Source organism: Plenodomus lingam (assembly GCF_022343315.1).
Source record: "Plenodomus lingam strain CAN1 chromosome Unknown contig_11, whole genome shotgun sequence".
Lineage (NCBI taxonomy): Eukaryota > Fungi > Ascomycota > Dothideomycetes > Pleosporales > Leptosphaeriaceae > Plenodomus > Plenodomus lingam.
The window spans coordinates 569,925-585,693 of record NW_027093929.1 but is presented as its reverse complement, the minus strand read 5'-3'; the positions used below and the strand labels follow the sequence as shown (position 1 = coordinate 585,693).

The 15,769-nt window shown below is 52.6% G+C and overlaps 7 protein-coding genes across 7 annotated transcripts; 3 read left to right on the top strand and 4 right to left on the bottom strand.

Moving 5' to 3' along the window:
• Window positions 1-279: 279 nt before the first annotated feature.
• Window positions 280-1,127, bottom strand: IAQ61_000614 (uncharacterized protein; the record flags this gene model as incomplete). Its single annotated transcript, XM_003842703.1, has 2 exons — window positions 280-753; window positions 867-1,127. The coding sequence occupies 2 exons, from the start codon at window positions 1,125-1,127 to the stop codon at window positions 280-282; spliced, it is 735 nt and encodes a 244-aa protein (XP_003842751.1).
• A 931-nt stretch (window positions 1,128-2,058) lies between these two features.
• On the bottom strand, window positions 2,059-5,275 carry IAQ61_000613 (uncharacterized protein; the record flags this gene model as incomplete). The annotated part of the gene is made up of 5 exons (XM_003842704.2): window positions 2,059-2,877; window positions 2,943-3,821; window positions 3,874-4,335; window positions 4,392-4,664; window positions 4,730-5,275. 5 exons carry the CDS (start codon window positions 5,273-5,275, stop codon window positions 2,059-2,061), a joined length of 2,979 nt encoding a protein of 992 aa, XP_003842752.2.
• Window positions 5,276-5,321: 46 nt separating this feature from the next.
• On the top strand, window positions 5,322-5,504 carry IAQ61_000612 (uncharacterized protein; the record flags this gene model as incomplete). Its single annotated transcript, XM_066094752.1, has 1 exon — window positions 5,322-5,504. The coding sequence occupies one exon, from the start codon at window positions 5,322-5,324 to the stop codon at window positions 5,502-5,504; it is 183 nt and encodes a 60-aa protein (XP_065955060.1).
• Window positions 5,505-6,913: 1,409 nt separating this feature from the next.
• Window positions 6,914-9,614, bottom strand: IAQ61_000611 (uncharacterized protein; the record flags this gene model as incomplete). Its single annotated transcript, XM_003842706.2, has 2 exons — window positions 8,404-9,614; window positions 6,914-8,171 (listed from the first exon to the last, which is right to left on the bottom strand). The coding sequence occupies exons 1-2, from the start codon at window positions 9,327-9,329 to the stop codon at window positions 6,914-6,916; spliced, it is 2,184 nt and encodes a 727-aa protein (XP_003842754.1). The 5' UTR covers window positions 9,330-9,614.
• A 328-nt stretch (window positions 9,615-9,942) lies between these two features.
• IAQ61_000610 (uncharacterized protein) lies at window positions 9,943-10,873 on the top strand (the record flags this gene model as incomplete). Its single annotated transcript, XM_066094751.1, has 5 exons — window positions 9,943-9,993; window positions 10,042-10,054; window positions 10,102-10,137; window positions 10,234-10,655; window positions 10,733-10,873. 5 exons carry the CDS (start codon window positions 9,943-9,945, stop codon window positions 10,871-10,873), a joined length of 663 nt encoding a protein of 220 aa, XP_065955059.1.
• Window positions 10,874-11,220: 347 nt separating this feature from the next.
• IAQ61_000609 (uncharacterized protein) lies at window positions 11,221-12,066 on the top strand (the record flags this gene model as incomplete). Its single annotated transcript, XM_003842708.1, has 1 exon — window positions 11,221-12,066. One exon carries the CDS (start codon window positions 11,221-11,223, stop codon window positions 12,064-12,066), a length of 846 nt encoding a protein of 281 aa, XP_003842756.1.
• A 977-nt stretch (window positions 12,067-13,043) lies between these two features.
• On the bottom strand, window positions 13,044-15,531 carry IAQ61_000608 (uncharacterized protein; the record flags this gene model as incomplete). Its single annotated transcript, XM_003842709.1, has 2 exons — window positions 13,044-15,167; window positions 15,250-15,531. The coding sequence occupies 2 exons, from the start codon at window positions 15,529-15,531 to the stop codon at window positions 13,044-13,046; spliced, it is 2,406 nt and encodes an 801-aa protein (XP_003842757.1).
• Between the last annotated feature and the right edge of the window lie 238 nt (window positions 15,532-15,769).

The following is a 15,769-nucleotide window of genomic DNA, read 5'->3' as shown; positions in this document are numbered from 1 at the left end:
ATGTTGTGAGTGTGGATGTGGGGGGCATGTAAAGGGACATTGGACATTGGACGTACCTGTCTTTTGCTAGGAAGAGAAGCCACTCACTTTACCCCATCTTCATCAATATGGCGACATCGGGCAATCGCCAAAGGAGAATGAATACCTAGACTTCTTGATATTCCACGCCCAACTTTACTTTTACACTCATCATCAATCGAGCCCAGAGTCGTCATGACGTACGTACACCTAACCATTATATTTCAAAGCCACCCCTTGCCGGCCCTTAACCTCTCTCCCCTACTGCTTTCCCATCGGCCCCTCGGGCGGCTCCGGAACACCCTCTGGCCCCAAATGCTCCTCCCCCGCACTCCCCGTCCTAGCCGTCGGCTTATTCTCCGTCACAGGCCCCTTGGCCTCCCCCATCCCCCCAGGCGCAGACGGGCTCTTCGTCCCCGGCCCACCCCTCCTCTCCCAATCCGACCAGCTGCCCCGATACTCGCCAACATTCAGATAGCCGGCCTGCCTCGCAAAGCCAGCGGCAGCCTGACAGCGCACGCCCGACTTGCAGTAAAACACAACCTCCTTGCCCACCGGCGGTTTCTGGAACCCGAACCGATCTTCAAAGTCCTCTTCGCTGAGGAAGAGGGCGTCGGGTTGCGAGACGACGGGGAGGTTGATGGCGGTGGGAATTGCGTTTGCTTCGAATTCGTGGGGTTCGCGGACGTCGATGAGGAGGCGGGATGAGGATGGGGATTCGACGGATTCGAGGACCTAGGTTCGGTGGTTTGGTGTTAGCGAGTCAAAGCAAAACTCTCGACGATCACAAAATCCCTATCGACCCCCTCTATGATACAAGATTTTTTTTTAAAAAAAATCACCCTTACATCCTCGAAATCATACAACTTCACGTCTCCCGGCTGCCCCGCCGAACCCGAATCCCATCGCTTCTGCACACTGTCAATTGACAACCTCGTCGCCTTTTCAATTGCGACACCTCTTCTCCGCGAGTCAAGTCCGCGCGCTACATGGCTGATTGTCCTCGGAGCCTGCAGCAAACCCAGTAGTTGTGGCGTCTGGCGACTGCGGATGACCGAGGAGGGCTGGGAGCGGAGGGTGAAGAGTTGGACGGCGCGTTTAGTGGCCATGGTTTAGAAATGAACACGATGAGAATTGGCGCGATAGGGCGGCTTGTTGTGAGGGAATGGAACGTGGGAGGAATACAGCCCAGTGTTTTGGGCAAAAGGTGATCGACCTCGGGATGACGCTGAATGGCAGAGAGGAGCAGGAAGAGCGTTCGGCTCTAAGCAAAATTAACCCCGACGTCACTTCTGCGCAAATGTTGTCGAGTGACTTGGCGCTAGACCCCTAGATCGGTGAAAGGAACGACTACTCTGACCTTCGTCCGTTACAATAAACAGTCACTCGGACACGAGCAATGGAAGGCGACATTGGGTATACGTGAGTCTCATTCGTCTACTGTGTGGTGTCGTCTCAAGGCTCAAAACTTTTCCTTCCTCTCCCCCTTCCTCCCGCAGCAGCACATCCTGCGTTCCCTGCCACGTTTTCAAAAGACAGCAACCTCTCCTCGTACAAAAGATGGTCATGCACCAACATCGTATCCCACCAAGATCCGTCTCACCACGGCTGGTGGGGCCATCTCCTCCATTCTCCCCTGCTCGACCCCATTTCTTCTTTCATTTCATCCAGAAAACACAGCAAAGCAATAAAAGCAGGTAAAATCCACAAAGCAGCAAATTGGTATATTTGTTTGCGCCGAGGGGGAATCATCACAATTCCACAACTCCAAAAGGGAAACAGAGAGACAGAAAAATCATGCAAAAGACCAAAACATAAGCGAACCAAGCGCAAATCACAACAAGCAGCCCGTCAGGCCCCTCTTGCAAGTTTGAGCCATCGAGTGAGAGGGGTATAATTCTTTTTCGTTCGCATAAAGTCGCGCGTAAATTCCGAGAGAGGGGGGCAGAGGGCAGCAGACAGGCGTAGCGGGGGTATTTCTTCGTAAAGCCGGTACAGTATAGTAGTGATGGTATCAAGTAATTCGAAATGGTATATCACTTAACGAGGAGGCCCAATAGGGGCCGGGTATCCAGATGCAGAATGAGAAGTACTGGGGCGGCCGCTGTCCACGGAGCCCCGCGGGTCGTACCTGGGGGTCACGTCCCCAGACGCCGCTGAAGAAGAACCAAAAGGAAATTTGGATTCAAAGCGTGGAGTTGGCATAGACCAACCATTGGTATGGTGCTCGTCATCCGCAAGATTGATGCCGCTGTCGTTCCATGGGTTGCGGTAGCTGCCAGTGGATTCGAGGCTGGCAAGGGATGCCTTGGAAGCATTGCTGGAAGCATGCTTGAAAAGGGAGCCGGGAGAGTTGGTATTCTTTCGTCCATTGAAGATGGAAGTGAAAGAGGACATGCTTCCAGGCTTGCGAAGCCTGTCGAGCATGCCACGGGGCTCATCGTCGCCGAAGTGGGAGCGGGTGGGAGAGTCGGTGCTATCAACGGCCGGCTCAGCGCGTTGAAGCAACTTGGATTCGAAGAAGGGTAGAGAGTCTTCAAAGGAATCGGATTTGGGTCGTGGGAGGGCACCACGAACGGTGTTGGTGTCCAGGCCATGCATGACCAAGTGATTGAGGAGGAAATCAATGGCATCCTTGAGCCCACCAGCGTTGTTCCTAGTAAAGACAAGATGAAACGTCTCAATTTGCTCCTCTTTTCCATCATGAGTTTCAGTCTGAGCGTCCTTTAGCTGAGCGTCCACAACGTGCTGAGTCTTCAACTTTTCGATGATGTCCGTCTGAAATTCGGGAGAACGGATATGTTCGCTGAGGTCAGCAGATGCGGGGAAGGCGAGATCATGGGACTCAGGAACCATGCCCTATTCAAGCAAGTGTTAGCAGACATCGACACCACCACCCCTGGAGTTGATTCGTGAGGACTTACCAGGAATTCATCCACCGCCAATGGCACCTGGTACTCAGGGCCAGAGACAGTGACAATATCACTAGCTTCCTCGGTGCTAGGGAAGGTGATCTTGCAGTTGAATTTCTTCTCCAACTCATCAATCTTGTCGAGACGTGCGATGAGCTCCCGGTGATACAAGCGGTTGATATTGATCGTCTCAGAGACAAACTCCGCATCGGCCTTTTCGACCATGTCCATGATTTCCTGCTTGACTAGATCAAGGTTTTGAGCATTGCGTGCGGGCGTACGGCAAATGACATTGTCGACCTTGATGTCATCCTCTTCTTTGCCAAAGCCGCCACGGTCCATGGCATTGGAAAACTTGACAAAGACCGAGTACTTCTTCATGATGCGTTGAATGTGTTGGCCACCAATGCCGATGATGCGCTTGTGGTACTGATCAGGCACATGGAACGAGATGGACGCAGGCATCTCCTGCTCAACCAAATCCAGACCGCTCTTGGTCGCTTCGTACTGAGCGCCACGGACGACAATGTAGAAGTTGTACTCGTTGAAGCCATCGAAGACGATTTGCACGCTGCTGTGGCTCATGATCTTGTTGATCTTGCCATTCTTCTTGCCGCTGACGAATTCCTTGTGTTCATTGGCAAGCTCAATCTTGACGCTCATATTGTACTGCGACTTCTTGACAAAGGGAATGTTGCTGATGACCATCAATGCAGCCCGAACAGCATCATCCGATCCGTAGATGTGGAAGTTGAGCTTCTCAAAGCTGACTTCGGCGCCAGAGTTGATGCAGATATCAGAGAGCATAGCACGGACATCGGCCTGGGTAGGCGGGCGCTGGGTGGGGTCAGGATGCGTGATGAACCACGAAGCACTGTAGAATTGACCGGCCTATCCTGTGTTAGTCTAAGCGGGGGATTGTGGGAAACAGGAAGGGACGCACAAGCTGCATCAGTTCGCGCACAGTCCGCTCGACATGCAAGACATCCGTGCCTTGCACTCGGACCACACCTCGCTGGACACCCAGAGGGGGCAGCAGAATGTAGGAGCCGTTGTTCTCGATGATTTTGCGCACTTTGTCAAGACGCTCGAGCAGGATAGCATCGAGCTTGGTGTCGGTCACCATGACGGGCTTCACAAAGACCTTGGTGGACATGACGAGGTCATGCAGGCGCTGTTTGGCACGAAGGATATTCTCCGAGTTCTCCCCTGTGATGTAGACCAGGTCATCAGGTCTGCGCTGTGCACCGGGAGGCGTGTAACCAAACAGGCGGGGAAACGGCGGCGGGAAGTAAATGGCGGTTCCTGTAGCCGACTCAATCATCTTGATGTTCTTGCGTCCACGCCCACAAATCAACGTGTGCATGGTCAGTTCAAGCTTCATCGTGTCGACATATCGCTTGAGCTACGCAACGAGTCAGTTTTGGGCAGGCGGGGCGGGGAAGGGCACAGGCAACTCACAATCTGGTCAATCATGATCAGGACACGCGTCTTGGCGTGCTCCATCGTCTCCAAGTCTCCGTAGATGGCGCAGCGCAGACGGGGGTCCATGCCAGTATCGATGTTGCCATGGAAGCTCGCCGTCTCAATGTCCGGTTGCTTGGGCATGAGGAGGAAGATGTCAGCCTTGGTCGTCTTGGCAATGAGATCGAGCTGCTGGAGCACCGGGCCCTTGACATGCTGCGAGGCTGGGTCGATGATGAGGTTCGAGTCAATGTCGACAAATGACGAGCGCTGTGCCAAGAAGTCAGCCACTGTAACCCACACACTGTACAACGATTTTCCACCAGAAGGCCTACCAGAGAGATGGGCGTGGAATTCAAGATCTTGCACCGCATCGAGTTGACCATCTCCAGCTCGCCAGACAGGCAGACATTGGTGACGAGTGCTCGCAAGGGACCGCGCTGCAGGCCTGGCAATGGCTTGGACTCGGCCGAGGTGACGGTAGCCTGGACGACGCGTCCCTCGCCCTGCTCGCTCATCTCTCGACATAGGTTGCGCAGATTATCGACATTTTGGGCGTGGACAGGCAGCTTGTGCGTGGGCGTAGCAGCGTCTGCCGTGCCTTCCGGATGAGTCCATCGAGCCTTTGCTCCAGGACTCGCCCACATGATGTCGTCGGGGTCTGGGCCAGCGAGGTTGGAGGAAAAGGGCACGTTGAAGGAGAGATTGACGAGGGTGCCCGGGGGGATGACAGGCGGGGCAGAGGTAGCGGTTGATGGGCGCTTGATCGGAGCTGCCACGGGCATCTCGTGGTTGGACCTCGAGAACGAGAAGCCAGTCGAGGGGGCCATCTTCTCCCAGCCGTGCCGGGCCTGGCCGGTGAAGTTGGATATCTTGTGCATGGTGGAGGGGTGAGCGCCCTTGAGGGGGAGTGTGGCGGGCGGCGTGATGGGTGGAGAGAGGGGGAGGAGGGAGCGAGAAGCGAAAGAAGACGAGGAAGGTCGGGGAGCAGAGCAGAGCAGCCGGGCGTGGAGGGTCGAGCGAGCCAAGCCAAGGCGTACCAGGGTGAGCACTGAGCGCAGAGCAGAGCAGAGCAGAGCAGAGCAGAGCAGAGCAGAGCAGTTGACTTGACGGACGCCGCCTTCGATTGGCCGGCCCGTTGATGACCCGTGCGCCCAACCCAACCATCCACACTCTCTTTGACTATCCCACACTGCACGCACGCATAGATACAAACACACGCACAGAGAGAGAGTGAGAGAGAGAGTGTGTGAGTGAGTGAGAGTGAGAGCGAAAGAGACACACAAAAAGCCTGTCTTGGAACCTCGTCTCCTCTCAGCTAGATGCAGGCGATCAGACAGGCACTGCGGTCGAGAATCACGATCAAGATGATGATCGGGGGCCCTGCTCACCTTGCCTTCCTACCGTGCAGGTGGAAAATACGTAGTGTACCGGTCTCAGCATGGATGCGAAAAAGTAGGTAATTGGATAGGGAACATGTTAGGCTGCACCATAGTTCTGCAGCCATCTAGACCCATTACCACGACTCTGGATGAGGTAGCACACACCAAGGGTAGGTACGGTACATGGTAACGTTATTCTAGCGTACGGTAGAGTAGGTACACAGTATATAGCCATGGATGGCCTTCTTCCTCATAACTCATAGCTACTGCCTCAGAGCAGCATAGCCTCGTTGCCGAGTGTACGGTAATGGCTCTGGATTGTTGCCTCTTGTCTCCATGATCCTCCTCCTCCTCCTCCTCCTCCTAGACAGTCAGCCAGAACACCCACTACCGCTCTACACCCACTGCAAACAACATCTACCCCTACCCCTACCTACCCCAGATACCCAGACAGAAGCATTCCGACTCTGAGCACTCAATCGCTTCTACCAACCACCAACCCTGTCCACAGTAAACACCCACACCCACACAAACACGCTTGCATGACAAACCGTAAACACACCCCATACACATACACAGCTCCAAGAAGTGTCCACCTCGAATCCGAGACCAAAACAGTCGCAGGCACGCTCTGGGCCAACGACGTGCATCGCCACAGCCCCCTCACCGCACTCGTTCCCTCCTTCCCCATCCTGGCCCCACCACCAAACAGCAACACTCCCTTCATCCACCAACCCTCGGGATAGGCTAGTGCTCACTTCATCGTGGGCGTCTAGAGAGAGAGAGAGAGAGAGAGAGAGAGAGAGAGCAGCCACATCAGCATGGTCTGACATTCACGGCTGAAAACAGTTGCATTGACGAGGGATGATGCAGACCCTGAAAAGCCTGGAATTAGCTACCTACCCACCGTGACTTTGTTGTATACCGCTAATCGCAAACACAGCCAGGCAAAACAGCAACGAGGCAAAGAGGCAAACAATCCCACAGAGAGCCACAAACATGCATTCATTCTACACACTACTATCCAACTCTCCTAGACCAATGCTACGGCTATCAATTCCAATCACAACACCCCTCCTCCTCCTCCTCCTCCTCCTCTTCTTCCTCTTCTTCGCAAGTTTTTTTATTTCAAAAAAATCAATAACGCGTATATACACGTCGCGGCTCAGCCGGGTTGAACGCCGGCTGCCCTACTTCAATCGGGCCCTCGTCCACATAACGACGGCTTTGAGGCGCGCTAAGAAAACGGCGTTCATCAAAAGCCTCCTCATGTGCCGTGCTCACCTCGCGATATCGCGGCTGGGACACATGCACTGGCCCAGGCTGCGCACTTTCATGCCGAATATACCCTTCGGCTACCTCTCTCCGAATGCCTTCAGGTCGCATACTATACGATCGCGAGGGCGCATACTCTCGCGGCGGGCCCATCTCACTATACTGCGGCATCGGCCGATATTCCACTTCCACTGGACGTCGAGACGACTCTCGCTGTCGGTAAGCCGGGCCCTCCATCAGCTCGGGGTCTGATGCTTCTACATAACGTCGAGGTGGTGGAGGCATTCTCTGCCCACTATGGTCTTCGAATATCTCTGTACGAGCAGGCGCTCGCATGATTGGCTCTCGAGTCACTGCTCGCTCATAGAAAGGTTCAGCTTCCATCCTACGGCTGGGCGGTGCCATGGACTCTCTTGCCTCCACGGGTGCCGCGTAGTACTTGTTCCCATATTGATCAACCACGATGCGTCGAGGCGGAGGAGCCATCAATATAGGTGAAGGCTGACGAGGAAGGTATTCCAGGACGGGTGAACGCGAACGCTCGCGAATATATCTTGGCGTAGCTGCCGGTCGAGCCGATGCTTCTCGGTAGATTTGTGGCTCCGCTCGATCTACAAACGCATGGGACACGGCTCGGGCCTGGCGTGGTTCGGGTATCTGGAACATCTCGGCGCCGCCACTTGGTGAATAGGGTCTCCGTGCATATTGGAGGCTTGCGACCCGCCTCAGATCCTGCTCATCACGTTGCAGCCTCCGCTGTGGTACATGTATGACGGTTGGTGAAGCTGGCTCCTCAATCTCACGATATGAGCGTGAAGATTGTTCTTGGTCGCGGTAGTAGACTGGTTGCGCTCTGACACCCTCTTGCAATGGACCCACATCCATATCGTTCGGTAAAGACTGAAGAGCTCTGCGCTTACTAGGTTGCGCATCAACGTATGCCCCAAACTGGGGCGGTGACTGAGGCTCTTGCTTGATGTAGGGCTCTGGCGAGGGGTCAGCATCAACGCGTTTGTTGGCTTGCTGTTGGCGTCGCTTTTCATCGCGTTTCTCGTCTCGTCTTCGCTTGCGAGGATTATTAACAGGAGCTGCGGGGCCAGTTGGACTTTGTCGACGCGAGCTGTGTTCAGTTAGCATCTTGAAAATAAGATTCTTGAGACCAAATGATCCAAAGATCTCAGGCGGCCAGTTTTCACCAAACCTCGGGATAATGTTCTAGATCTGGCGGGATACTGATCGTTGACAAATGCCTCAACGGCTTGTAGCCAGGACCGATTTAGTTCACAGACAGTAAAGCACAGTGAAGATAGAGTGGAATCTTGGAGGGTGGGAGAGTAATGAGAGAACCATACCCATGTTGTTCCCTGTCGCCAGCGCCGCGAGCTCGCATACGCCCTCTGGGGGGCTCATTTGGCCCAAGGTCAGCTGGAGGGGGCGAGTAATCTTCTTCTTCAGCATCGTCTTGCAGCAATGTCGAATCAGGCTCATAGATCTCAATGTCATCAGCCGGCTCATACGCTTCTTCGTCAAGATCAATCACTGTGGGCTCAACAGGGCGTGACTGGGAAACTACAGGTCTGACAATCTGCTTCGCCTGGGATGTCAGTGGACTTGTTGCATCAGCTTGGGCGTTTTGGTTGGGATCAACCTCATCCGATGACCAACTATCCGCCTTACTAGAGTAGTACGAGTTCTCATCAAACGACTCCTCCGCGCCATCGCTGTTGTTAGTCGTTGCTCGTAAGCCAGATACGGGGGGTACACGCAGATGAGCCTTGATAAGACACTCTTCCACGTTGATCAGAGCTTCTCGCTCGTCTGTGTCACTGCCACGGCCTTTTTTATCGAACTGATCCTTCAACTGCCGTTCAATCTGCTGTCGCTTGAGCTGCAGCTCAGCCTTGATCAAGTGATCCGACTTTGTGAGCAACACCGGGTCGATGCCGGAAGATGAAGTCGCGGAGTATGGTCGCAGTGCGGGAGGAACAGGCGGCGTGGCGTGCTGGCGCGAGCTACCCGGACGCGGGGGCAATGATTGCGAAACAAATCCATTCGAGGTGCCGTTGGCTGAGATCTTGTTGTTAGGCGTCGACTGCGGGAGCCGCGGTGCAACCTGCTCGATGACCTTGGGGGGAAGATGTATACGCGGATGTTTGCTAGCAAACACCTGGTCGCGTATTTGTAGAAGATTTTGAAGAAATTCAGCCTCGCGAAGCAGTTCCACGGGTACTACGCCAGCGCCATTCAGATGCGACGATGGCATCGTGGATGTCGACATGGCTGACAGCGGAGTCTTCACAACCGTTGAAGCACTCTGGCTCAATACCAATACCAACGAATAGTACAATCACCGCAGTTATACAGATACAGGCGACAGACGCTGCTGTGACTGCGAACGTTGATGAAGGAAGGGATTTTGGTTGCGACACGCACCGGATATGAAAGGGATGCTGGAGACCGACGCGCGATGGAAAAACAACGATCGGTCGTGCCAAGACACTAGGCTGGAAGAAGGTTACTTGGGTACCACCTGCTCCCTCAACTAATCAAGTATCATTCCCGACCTGACGGTTGACCATTACTAATTTCACTTTGCAAGCATTTTGGCTTGGTTCAATTACTCAATTGCTGCTATTTTTCATGTGTGATTTATAAAAAAGGTACTGTGCTCTCGCGCTGCATCAAGCTTGTACCTATGATACTGATGTTTGTAGAGTCAGTCCATAGATCGATAACTCGCCATTATTACCTAATTTCACCAACCTCCTGAAAGTGCTGGCTGAATTTTGACTACAAAAGTGTGTCAAATCATTGGGCTGCTCCTTTTGCTGCTCGATCCTGCACGCCGGTATATAGGATCTACCATTTCGACACTACTTTCAGTCGACATCATGACGACCGACAATGAGAAGCCGGTTTTCTTCTTCGACATCGACAACTGCGTAAGTCCAGTAAAATCCGGAGACAACTGTTCTTGCTAATAGTATCAGCTCTATTCCAAGAGTGGGTGCCATATCACATGTCATGAAGTGCTATATTGATCGTTCCAGGCCTTGATATCCACCGCCTGATGGCTGAACTGATTGGTAAGTGTCCTTCACTTTGTAACAGTGACCTGAAATCTGTCGCTCTCATTCTTCCATTCTTTTACCATCATGTTCGTGCACTGATCCCGTATCTAGACAAGTTCTTCAAGGAACACCTGAGCTTGTCACAAGAAGAAGCCAATGAATTACACTACAGGTACTACCGCGAATACGGTCTCGCCATTGAAGGTCTGGTCCGCCATCACAAAGTCGACGCGCTGGAGTACAACGCGAAGGTTGACGATGCGCTCCCGCTAGAAGATATCATCAAGCCCGACCCAGAACTCCGCAAATTGATCCAAGATATCGACACAAGCAAAGTCCGGCTGTGGTTATTCACCAACGCGTACATCACGCACGGTAAGCGAGTTGTCAAGCTGCTGGGGGTCGACGATCTGTTCGAGGGCATCACGTTCTGTGATTATTCCTCAGACAAATTCTACTGCAAGCCGCACGCAGAAATGTTTGACAAGGCCATGCAAGAGGCAGGGATCAAGTCGAACGAAAAATGCTATTTTGTCGGTGAGTTGTGGCAAATGAAGAAGAAGGGACTTTTACTGATGTACTCATGGACGATTCCTTCATCAATTGCGAGGCTGCTGGAAAGCGAGGCTGGAACGTGGCCCATTTGCTTGGCGAGAAGGATCCCGCACCTCCACAACCGGCATGCAAATACCAGATCAGGAGCCTACAGGAGCTGCGCAAGATATTTCCGGAGTGTTTCAAGAGTTCTTAGATGGATTTTGGCCTGGAAATACTGGAATGATGCCCGAGTTCCATCCAGCGTGGGCTTCCCTGACTTCCAGGTTTCAGTGGTGTTTGGGATGGAGGATTGCAATACTAAAGACATATAGATGGCTAGATCAATGAGCCTAGATCAATACTAGAGTTTATACTTGTCCCGTAACCTCTACAGCAATGGAACGTCTATACTGGGCTTATCGATAGGACCTAAGATTAAGCCCGAACGTTATCGATAGGCTGTCGATCTGGCTGAGAGACCTCCGACGGGGAACTACGGTACAACGTGTCTGCCTCAACCCAGCTATCACATCGTTTAATTCCCTAATCCAAAGCCTCGTCATGACCACTAAGCCAACAAAACACTTTCAAATCATGACCTCCACCTCCACCACCTCTCCACCCGCCCCGCAATCCTCCGCGTTACCGCCCTCTCACCCCTTCAATCCCGAGAACAACCGCAGTACCTCACCGCCTCCACCCCTAGAGAACTTCGACCAGCAAATCTCAATCGTCTCCAAAGTCACTCCTCTACGCGAACCCCTCTTGCGCCTGGAAATCCGTGACCTATCTTCCAAAGGATCACAGGCCTTTCTGCGCCTCGTACACGCCTCGCACGCCCTCGACCATGCCGTCAACGTGGTGCTTAAGCACCTCTACACCGGCTTGGATAAGACATGCATCCCAGACACACGATCCGTGACACTGATACTGCGTGACATGGACGGTGTTGCGTACACCACCGGCCGAGATATTGACGACGACCACAAGGAGATACACTTCAACACGCGATATATAGCGCAGGTCTCTGAGTCGCGGCAAAAGGACGAGATCATGGGGGTTTTGGTGCATGAGATGGTGCATTGTTGGCAGCATAGCGGATGTGGGTCTGCTCCCGGCGGGTTGATCGAGGGCGTGGCGGATTGGGTGCGGTTGAAGGCTGGGTATGCGGCGCCGCATTGGAAGAGACATACGGATTGCGACTGGGATGCTGGGTATGAACGGACTGGCTATTTTTTGGAATGGCTGGAGAAGGAGCATGGTGAGGATGTAGTGAGGAAACTCAATGAGGGAATGAAGACTGGATACGATCAACATAAGCTTTGGCACGAATGTTGTGGGAAGGGTGTCAAGCATCTGTGGGAGGAGTACAAAAAGAGTTTGAAGTGTGATGAGGGTGAAAAGTAAAGTCTTGGTGCGCAGCGTAAGTCGTTTTTCAGGTCAATATGACACTAAAGAAAAACTACCATCCTGCTTCAACTGTGAATCGATGTCCAGATATGAGGAAGCTGTAAGCTGCCTGGGATTCTACTTTTCATGAATTTGTACAGGAGCCAGAGGGACCATACCATAGCACACGCCGCACAAAACCCCGTCTGCAGTCCAGCAGCAGGTAATATCACAAACACACAAAGACATGAACACAAACTATTGAAACGCAATGGAAACAGCACGACATAGATCTCAAAGAGTAACAGCTATATAATGGTAGCGCTACCTACATCACCCCTCCTCCTTGCAACCTTCTTCAATCCCTAACATCCCCCTGCTGAATATCCTTCCTCAACCTTGAGACCATGCCCAGCTGTGTACTAAAAGCATTCCCTGACTTGCAAAAAATCAAGGGTTCCTGAGTCAGAAATCAATCTTTGTGTAACGGGAGTGTGTGTTGAACTTGATTGTATTACTCGGTAGTTTAAAGCAGTATGGATACCCTATTTCCCTATATACTAAGTAGCAACATGGACCAAGTGAAGCCGACTGATATGAGGCAAGCTTGGTATCTTGTCTTATGAAGCAAGTGCCTCTGCTGAGAAAACGAACACACTAGCTATTACTCCTAGATGATTTAGGAGGTCAAGAAACTAGAAGATTAGTGATACACACGGATAGGATAACGGCTTTAGAGTGTATATCTGCTACCATGTATGTAGAGTATGTATATACGGTGGCCCTGTCACGCGTGGACTCATGATACCTTTGCAACGTCTGTCAAGAAGACGTCCTATTCAAGTTGCCCTGCGCCTTGAAAATACGAACTGTTCTATGTGTGGGGTATTATGTAGTGAATACAGACCAAATTCATGTCCGAGAGAGAGAACTCTAAGAGAGAAAACTCTAAGAGAGAAAACTTTCAATGAAAGAGGCAAGGAAATAAGAACTCTTCAGGAAGGGTTACTCTCTTCAACGTGCTGAACATCGAGTCCGCGCAAACGTTGAGATAAAAGGCCTGCGCTGAGTGGAGTGCTGGGGCTACTGACCGGAGAGAATGCATTGCCACCGTAACCGACATCACCCTTGTTGAGCTTTTCGAAAGTACCCTCTGTCTGACCAAAGGGACTCCTTGGCGACTGCACCGGTGTCTTGAAGGAACTCTGCGGATCTATGTCCATTTGATCGCGCGAAACGGGTCGCGACTCAATTGCAGCTAGTCGAGACAGGCTGAAGGGTATGGGTTGCAGGTTTGGCATGGCTGACCCCAAACTACTGGATGCGGATGTACTGAGTGGATATAAGTGAACGGATGGTGGAGGTAGAGATGTATTTGCCTGCAGGCCGTCCATGCGGTCGTATGCGTGTTGCGAGTGTGAGAGTGGCCATCCTGCACTACGACGACGGTGATCTTTTTCGGCAACGAGTTGTGATCCTAATGATGATGGAGTGTGTGCTGTAGTCACATCCCGCGTCGGCTTGTACACGCTGTATTTTGGCTCAGGGAGCTGGATCTCATTTCGAAGCTTCTCTTTTCCATCAGGAACTCGATTGGCGAAAACCACGCGAATGCTCTTATACAGGTAGTAGCGGCCCTTTGAAGGACAGCAGATGTGCAGATGTATTAGGTAGCGAAGAATAGGACGATCGTTGGGATCATCCGAGTTGCTTAGGGCAGCTTCCGGTCTGTCTGTGCCGTAATTTTTTCTGGAAGAGGTGGGCATATCGATTATTGGCCCAGCCGAGTAGCTGCGTTGCCGGATAAAGGTCTTTTGGCCGGCCTCCATGTCCGAAAGATCGTAAGGTACAAGAAACAACTTCACCGCTGTCTTGTTGGGGTTCTTTAGTACAATCTGAAGTTGGCCTTGGGCTGGTATTCGATAGCTACCACCTGGTGGTGCTCTCGGCGAGGTTGAGCGTCTCTTCCTCTTTTCCTTCCTCCGAGCTTCTTGTCTCAAACTTTGGCCTGAAAGCTCGTCCCCCAATTGTAAGCGGAAGTCGGCAGTCTCGGTCCCTAGGTCGGATGTGGCATGATGCCTTCGCGGACGTTTGCTGGTATCGGTACTTTCGGTCGGCTGTGGTAACGAATGTTCCAGATCTATAAGGCCTACATATGGACTCGGTTCATTATCTGAAATCCTGCCATTGCCAGTATTGTAGCTGTAAAAGACCGCAGGAAATGGAACTGTGACATGTGGCGGACACTTTAGACTCGGCTTGCATTGTCCTTTACCCAATACACCAATCTTGGCGACGAAATCTAAAGGTCGGGAGGGTGTTGTTGACATGCGCCCTCTTAATATAGATTCTTCGTATGAGCCTACCATAGGCGCATGCTGAAGCGGGGATGCTTCAGAAGAAAATGATGGTCTTCGGGGGCTCAGAAATGGTGTCGCAGGATTCGATTGTGGTTGATATTGGCTGTAAATGGAAGAACGCCGTGGCTGATGCGCTTGATAAGGAATAGAGTTTGTATGTCGTAGATGGCGAGCTGCTGGTGTACCGGAAGCAGAACGAGCCATCTCAGTGGACCTGTAGTCCTGGAAGGATTTAGGCGAAAAGGTATGTCGCCTGTTATTTCTCTCGGGACTTCTGGAGCCCTGTCGCGATCCTGGTCTGGAGGAGGGATCGAGGTCTGTATTGTTTGCCTGTTGAACCAAAGGGCTAGTTGGAGGAAGGAAGGCAAACGAGTTACCCGAACATTGTGATGTTGCCCGTGCGCGCGAGATTGAACGAGCTTCATTGCTGGGCGCATAGCTGAAGACGAATGGCTCGTTCCTAACGGCTGATTTTGCGGCGGCTGAAAAAGACCGATGCCATGGAACTACAGGTGAAGTCGACAAAGAACCTGCAGATGACGGCCCATTGCCAGATGTAGGACTGTCCTTGGGTGCCCTGAAGTCACCAGAGTGTAATGCTGATCTTGGTCGCTCGATCGCTTGGCCGGCTGCTGCGAGATCTCGCAAGGGCTCAGGAGTGGAGGTAGGCGAGGCTTGAGAGCCTCCAGCATTGGCGAGAGGAGTTCGAGGGCGGTCTCGTGAAGACGGTCGGCCATCGCGGTCAAAATATCGCTCTTCCTACGGCCTCGTTAATGTCCTAGCTACCAAAAACAAGGTCTCCAAGGCTCTATCTCCGCAGGAACCAGGCTCGGGCACTTACACTACGTCGCTGCAGCCATGGTGGGCTCTTCGCTCTCTTGAGTCGGTCTATCAATTCGATCCGGTCGAGCGTGCTTGGTAGGAGAACATCGCTAGGGGCAGCATCTGGGTCGACCTTGGCTGGCATGGCTGATACAGGCGCTACTTCAGAGGACCAGGTTTGCATCACTTGCTCTTCCAGGGCATATTCTGGCTGTCCTACTCTTGCATGTCCAACGGATGGCGCCTGACACGAGTTCACCGGCCGAGACGGAGTATCATGGGGATCATGAAATATGGGCATGCCTCAGACAAAAACAAAAATATCGCAAATGACATGAGAGCAGGAGCAGTCGCATAAAGGGTAGTGGCAAAGGTATGGCGAATGTGGAGCACTGAGATGGCAGCTCGGAACGGCGGCGGAGACAGGTCAAGTGGATGGAGCACTTGCTGGCCTGCCGAGTGACGTGAGTAACCTGGGGCTTGCACCTGGGCAGTCTACTCTTCAGCTGCGCTGGCTCCAGTCACATTTCCTCGTGGCT